The sequence below is a fragment of the Stylophora pistillata genome, chromosome 4, assembly GCF_964205215.1.
Source record: "Stylophora pistillata chromosome 4, jaStyPist1.2, whole genome shotgun sequence".
In the NCBI taxonomy this organism is placed as follows: Eukaryota; Metazoa; Cnidaria; class Anthozoa; order Scleractinia; family Pocilloporidae; genus Stylophora; species Stylophora pistillata.
In genome coordinates this window covers 42,866,188-42,873,451 of record NC_142522.1, presented here as the reverse complement: position 1 = coordinate 42,873,451, position 7,264 = coordinate 42,866,188, and the positions used below count along the sequence as shown (strand labels likewise).

The following is a 7,264-nucleotide window of genomic DNA, read 5'->3' as shown; positions in this document are numbered from 1 at the left end:
CGTTCTTGAATTAATTTTATGTCCTCTTCCTTCAACGATGAAATTAAATCTCGTAGCCTGTTGTTCTCAAACTGCAACTTTTCCATCTCACCCGTAGACTGCTTGGATTCTTTCAGATGCGCCCAGATAATCTTTACTTCACCCCTTTAATTAAATAATCCAGCTCCCCATGAAGCTTCTCGCGGCAGTTATGAGGTTCTGACATAACGACCGCGTCTTCTTCTGACACGAGTATGACAGATTCTTCGTGGTCTGGTAAACTAAGAAGTTTTCTCAGCTCATTCTTGATAACTGTTGACTCGAGTCATTGAATTTTTAAGGTTCCAGTGTATTAAAAACAACCATTGTAACGAGCTACGACTTCAAGGAGCTTGATCTATCTCAAACGCTCACCGATTCTAGAATCTCTTTGCTAAAATTCTAAAGCTCTTCTAGACCTCCTTTCCATTTGAAAAGAGATTGCTTTTCATCCCAGCTCAAAAGATGCTTGAAACGGTCGTATTTTTCCAAATTTACCCTTTCACAGCTTAATATTCCACCGAAGTCGCAGAGTTATCAGAGACAAGTCCGCTCTCCATGACAATTCAAGTACTAATCACGTCAGCCAGACGTGTGCGTACTGAGCGAAAATAGCTATTCAATAAAATTAATTTATCCATTCTCATCCTTATTAGCAAAGACCCGAACTAACTTTTTTTTCCTGAAGTAGTCAGTAGTTGGTAATATCTTGATGTTGTTATGTATTCCTTACTCTTGTTGAAGTCGCTATCCAAGGACGTTGAATGATCGTACAGACTAGCCGAGTAGCAGAATTGCACAAATCGCCTGGGGAAATCTAATTTTGGTCTGGACGCCCGCGGCAATGATGTGATGGCGTGACCGGCGTCGGGAGACTAGGGACCTTAAGCAAACTACGACGGCTACGGCAACGAGAACGTGGAAAAGCAGTAGATCTAATTGGCAGAACAATAGCCCAGCACGTGCGTTTTAACACTTTGTATATTTCTTATCCGTCCTTTGCAAAACAACAACGTGAAATCACCAAAGTTAGCGTCGTCTGCAAAGCGAAACCGCGGCGGAAAATTATTTTAATTTGCATTTGGAACTCAACGCTACTTTTATGCGTTATGTTGAGTTTGAGGTCTGGCGCCCTATGAGACGGTAAACACATGCAGCCATTTTCGAAATTCTAACTAAATTCGAAACTGTAACTAAACTCGAAACTCTAACGAAATTCTAACTCATTTTTAATGGACGTCCTCCGTGGCGTTGCCGTCCTGACTGCTTAAAGTCCCTAGTACTAGGGACTTCCTGGCTGCAAAAATTTTGCCGCCAGAACGTGTCTATGGACCTGGTCTATTTCCGGTAATCGGCAAAAAGAATAAATAAAAAATAAATGTCGCAACTATTTTCGAGACTGAACTTGCAGATTACTTTTATTAAAGATATATACATGTATATTTATTTAATTTTTTTTATTATGAGAATTCTGACCGATTTCCGTGAAACGATAGAAACCGGCATGGATCCGCGCCTGTATTTACATTGAAAAGGACATTCTAATCATAAAGTTTCATTTAATTTACTTCAGGTGGCCTTTATCAAGATGAAATGGGTCAAGTAAGATGTAAGAATTGTAGCGCGGGTACATATGTTTCAGAAACGCGTCATCCAGGAAAATCTCCCACTGATTGTCTCGCATGTCCATATGGTGAGGATCATACCAAGGTTTACAAATAGGCAATAAGTAATATTGCCGATGCTTATGAAACACACACCGTTACAACATTTAAGTAGATAGTGCATTTCTGTCCCTACAGTTCAAGAAATCAGAGGCATTGGTGCTCTTCATGCCCAAACCTCATTGGGATTTTTTTCAATTAAGACATTAATTCCGCCGAATAGTGCATAATGACAGGCAAATGCACAGAAAACAGCATTGCGTTTCCTGTAACGGAACAAATTAGCTTTCACAGCTGTCCCACTTAGTGCCGGCCACTGACTGATGACCCAGCAGTTTAACCCCTTGAGCACTAAGAGTGACAAGTATCTAATTTCTCCTCACAATATCAGCCCTGAATCATTCATTCATTAAGGTCAGGAGAATAAAGGAAATAGTCGCCAACTGAACAAAATCTTGATTGTTAAGCAAATTCTCCTGATCAGCACCTTGGAAAACGTGTGGAGAACAGTATGGAGAAAATGCATATTGATGTTACGGTGTACAGGGTTAAGAAAAAACTTCTATCTTGACAGTCACTTTTCACATTGTAAATCAGAATTTGCATCTTTTTCATTGTATTTATTCTTTTCTTATCTACTGGGGGGGGGGGGGTATTTTTTATTACCTCGACAACGTGTAAATGCTTATAGATTTTTAAAAAAAATAATAGTGCTTCACCCTTGTGCTGCTTGAGTTAGTTATACTCAAATTGTGGACCGTCTACCCGATGCAGCGGATCGTCTTCTTGTGGCTATATTACCGAGAACCCCGATATTGATTAATTTGATATATGATGCATTTTTCTTCTTCCCAACAGGAACCCAAACTAATCAGACAGCTGGTTATCGTGCTTGCAGATGTCTTCATATTTTCTACCGCTTGGATCGTTTCGGTCCTTGTACGGTATGTCCAGATCATGGAATAAACTGCAGAAACGACACAGCAATAGTGGCCCCTGATTACTTTTGGAGGTGGAACAATACGGATATAATGGGAAAACATTCTAATTTTGTGGCCAACAGTCACATCGCTACACCTGAATACGACAAGAACTTCACTATATTTGAAGGACTGTTGCCAAAGCCCATCAAGTGCCCCTATCCAGACTCTTGTGAAGGCGGCATTAATTCATCTTGTAACATAGGATATCGAGGTACCCTCTGTGCGATGTGCTCTTACAATCACTATTTCCGATTTAACAGCTGCTTGAAATGTCCAAGTATGTTAATCACAATCATCTCGTGTGTGATAATAGTTGTCGTCTTCGTCCTTCTGTTTGCCTTGGTTCTTTGGGGAGACTCAAAACGTACCCAAGACGATCGTACCGTTACATATGTTATCATGTCTTGTGCCAAGATCGTGATTGGATTTTATCAAGTCGTTGCCGGCATTTATTCGGCATTGGCACGGGTCCAGTGGCCTGTTGTACTTGTTTCCATGGAAAAATACTTGAAGTTTTCTGAAGGAAACATATCGCAGTTTGCACCATTAAGCTGTATACGTCCCCAACTTCGACTGGACCCATTCATCCAATTTGTTGTAGCCATTGCCGTTAACGTTACGGTTGTTTGTTTGATACTAATGTATCTATTCTTAAAGAAACTTTACATCGACAGTAGGGATATCTTGATGAGCCAAAAGCTGCAGAAAATCTCAGCCATAAAGAAATCATGTTATCGGAACATCTTCCTATTTCTTCTGTTGTCTTACCCCATGACAAGTAAGAAAATCATAAACATCCTACCACTGCCTGGAGTCTGTGTGAAAGTGTGCTTTGCCTATGATGGCAACGATTGCATATCTCTCCTAAAAGCTGATTATTCCATCCGGTGCTTTACCAGTCGACATAACTTGTTTTGGTCTATTGCAGCAGTATTTTCAGTCTACCCTGTTCTTTTTTCCTCTCTTGCTTCTGTTTCCCATTTACAAATACCGCGAGTCTGGCACTAATAAAGAAATTGCTTTTCGTTTTAAAGTGTTCTTTGAAAATTATAAAGAGAAATATTGGTACTGGGAGATAGTTGAGATGTACCGCAAACTGACCCTCATTTCAGTCGTCCTATTGTTTGGTTCCGAAAGCCATTCTCAAATTGGCTTTGCCGAAATTGCAGCAAGTGCATCAGGAATTGCTTACACTCTTGTCCGACCCATAAAAAACAAATTTGAAGATGGACTTCAAACCTTTGTGCTTTGGATAATATTCTTTAATGTTTGTCTCGGTGCAGTTTTTTCCCAGCCCACCATCAAGCAGAATCAAGAAGGAAACAATTCCATTTTTGTAAATGTCCTGTTCGTGGTTCTGAACAGCGCCGTGTTGTTCACAGCCCTGGGTAAGATTTAATTTCCTAACAGCCCTTATCTCTTTATTACTTCGCTCCGTGATTATTACTTTATTTTCAATGAATGATCGGGTTTTAACCAACCCATCATAGGACTAGTGTGTGGTCGAATGTATTTTTTTTTTTCATTTATTGTTATGATCATGATTTTATTTTTGCTTTAATCTTTTAATTTTTTTTCTGTTTTTTTAACTGCACGTCTATGTTCGCTAGAATAGCAGTATTAAATTTCGGTCCACTCATCTTCAACAGCTATTTAATTTTTCCCCATTTGATTTCCTGATTGATACAGCTAGACACTTGTATAATTATATTCGTACATCATCTAGTACCTTCTAAACTGATTGGTGCATTGAGGAAGCCAAAAAACATGAAAACTACAGAATACCCACCAGCATTATCCATCATTATTATTATAATTTTTTCCGATATATTTCTAATCTAACAGTGAAAGGCCTCGTCCACTTAAAGTTTGCATGGAGAAATGTTTCCCACTGCCCAGTGCGATGTTTGTGCGTGCTATGTTATAGATTCCTTGGAGGTCAACGCAGCACGCGGAAAAACTTAATGCTCACCCAACCGCTGGAAGAAGAACGATTCTTAGTTATCAGTGACTAAATACTTCAGTTGTTACTACCATATAGTAAAATTTTGTAATGATAAACGTATTAAATAACTCCTTGTTTTTAGTTTTTAAACTTCCAGGGATAGCTTTGTTTTTACTCATTAAAAAGACTTGATAGAGTGTTATTGCGCTCTTCAGAATGAAACTTCAGGCGTATTACCTTCCTTCCTCCACTGAATCAGGAAACTCGTTTGTCACTGTTTATTCTGGGCAGGAACAGGTCTGAAAACTACTTATTGAGGAACTTTAGGCTAACCAGGATGACACTTGTTTAACGGGACTCGAGGAACTGTTTCTCTAGTAAAAAAAATGGTTATGTTGTTCTTTTTACAATGGGACATAACGTTTTCAATAGCGTGCGAGGTATATAACTGAATAAATAAGAATAAAATATTTTTGAGATAGTACACAATTTTTTTCTATGGTTTTTTTCTTTTTCGTGGTAAAATAAATTTTTTCACTCCGAAAAAGGAAATAAGAAGCCTGAACTATGCCTTGTTAGGCTATGTTAACGTAAAAACAAAAAAAGCTAAAACAAAAAAAAGAACAAAAAAAACAAATCGGCACGAACTTAACAAAACTGGTAATTATTCACTAGTTAAAACGAAATTTTTTCATCCAAATCAATTACACACCTCAACATCGTTTCGATACTCAGCGCACATAAAAAACGTCAGGGTGTAAAGCGTTTTTACGACTCAAATCTAGATGGGTACATCGATTTAAAAGTGTCTATCAATAGTTATCTTGTCCATTGTGCGGCATCGATAAGTCGAAAATGTTTATGGATAGCATTGCAGGGACAGAAAACTACGATGGGAAGGCATTTTAGACGTGCCTAATTTTTTTTTTTAAAGTAAACTTTCATTTAGGCTGCCCTTAAATTTTAACCGTTTGTAATCTTCTTATTGCAAAAGAAGTTGGTTGCAAAATGACTTTAAAATACATGACGTTGTTGTACTTTAGGGAAGCCAAAACTGTGAGAACGAAGCAGTAGAATACAAAATAGAAGTTCCCTGAAAACGTCCCTTATAATAGCTACAATATAATGAGCTTCCTACCTTAAAGAGAACATCCGACAAATTAAGATTGCTGAAGTTTAACCTGCGTTTAATGGGACCACCTTCTTTGCTTGATTATGCGGTTCTCTGTCAGTTTGGCACAAAGGAAATAAATCCTCCGGGATCTAGTTGATCGGTGAAACTCGATTATACATATTGTATATAAATGGTCTTAAATTTCACATAGTAGCGGAAGATGTTTTTTCATGCGTTTTTCTATTCCAGCTTTCTTAGGTCCGAAGGGTGCAATGCATAGGGTCCACCTACTCGAAGGCTCTTTATCAACTATTTGAAATTGGTACATTTTGACACAACGTGTCCATTTCGCAAAATGTTTGGTACCAGACTGTGTAAAATACTGTTCGTTTTAAGGTCTTTTTTTTTTTTTTAAGAGGGATTTTACTTATTTCGTGGTTAAGTCTTGGGCGTAAATAGCTTACGCTCTCCCATCGGCGTTAAGTTAGCCCATTAGTTTGTTGCAAAGCTTGTTTGTTGTACAAGGAAATTTGACCGATGGGGGAGGGGGGAGGAGACCAGTTTTGAGTGAAGTGGATTTTTTTATTGCGAAACATTTGTCACTTCCCTTCGGTAGAAGTTTGTTACTTTTGTAACCGACTCGTTTCATTCGTTTCAAACTGTACAAGTGAATAATTAGCCACGTCTATAAGGTTGAGTTTATATACTACTACACACAACCAAATCAGCGAATATTACAAAGTGTTTTGACTTCCACCTAAAATTGCTGAAAACCCTACGGCTACAAAAAGTTTGTGTACAATTTATTTTTTACATTTAAACATGATTTTACTTTAATAATAATTGCTGGATTATAAGCGTACATAATCAGAGGTGGTGGGAAACTCAACTTTATGACTCAAGATGAATTGGATAGCAACAAAAACCCGATGGCTTTTTGAAGTTTTTTAAAGAATGTTCGCCAGAGGACCCTTTCGGGAGGATGAAAAATGTTGTCCCATATACGGGACACATCTTTTCAGAAATAGCAGGAGGCGAAAAAAATTGGAACATTTTACTATCTAATGGTTTTATTTCTGGAGAAGACAATCTGTAAGGTCAGTCTAGTTTTGTACATAAACTACCCGAAATTACATATTTTCACGATACCAACAAAGTAGAATGTGACTAGTTTTTAAGCAGTTCATTGAAGTTAAACTAAGGAAGTCAATTACAATGATGTTAGGAGAATATGTAGGTAAATTTCCAGGGCATATCTAAGTGTTCTCTCCTTATTGTAATAGAACGGAGATTTAACACAGACACGAACTGCTTGTTGAGGTTGGAGTTCACCATTCGCTAGCCTTTTGAGTGGCCATTCATTTAATGGCCATGTTTATGAGTCATTCGCGAGTCTTAGTGTGGGCCTTGATATAGCTTCAAATCAAATAGTATACAGTAGATCTCCAGTTAAAGTGTCCACTCGTTCTTTTACAGATTATAACTAACTTTGAGCTCATTGTATTTATCAGTGACTTTATAGTTATTTCCAATTAACATT

General features: G+C 37.9%; 1 protein-coding gene and 1 pseudogene across 2 annotated transcripts in view; one reads left to right on the top strand and one right to left on the bottom strand.

The window, feature by feature from the left end:
* LOC148733855 (uncharacterized) overlaps window positions 1–578 on the bottom strand; it is a 1,315-nt pseudogene extending 737 nt beyond the window's left edge.
* LOC111319164 (asporin-like) overlaps window positions 1–5,379 on the top strand; it is a 17,883-nt gene extending 12,504 nt beyond the window's left edge. The window contains exons 3-6 of one of the 2 annotated variants that reach the window (XM_088758256.1): window positions 1,592–1,711; window positions 2,541–3,443; window positions 3,949–4,053; window positions 4,511–5,379. In XM_088758256.1, the coding sequence (XP_088614382.1) occupies window positions 1,612–1,711; window positions 2,541–3,443; window positions 3,949–4,053; window positions 4,511–4,680 (1,278 nt within the window). In that variant the 5' untranslated portion in view covers window positions 1,592–1,611 and the 3' untranslated portion in view covers window positions 4,681–5,379. Of the gene's footprint in view, window positions 1–1,591; window positions 1,712–2,540; window positions 3,444–3,948; window positions 4,054–4,510 lie in introns of those variants that run through there. The other variant, XM_088758257.1, reaches the window with a different exon arrangement.
* The last annotated feature ends 1,885 nt before the right edge of the window (window positions 5,380–7,264 follow it).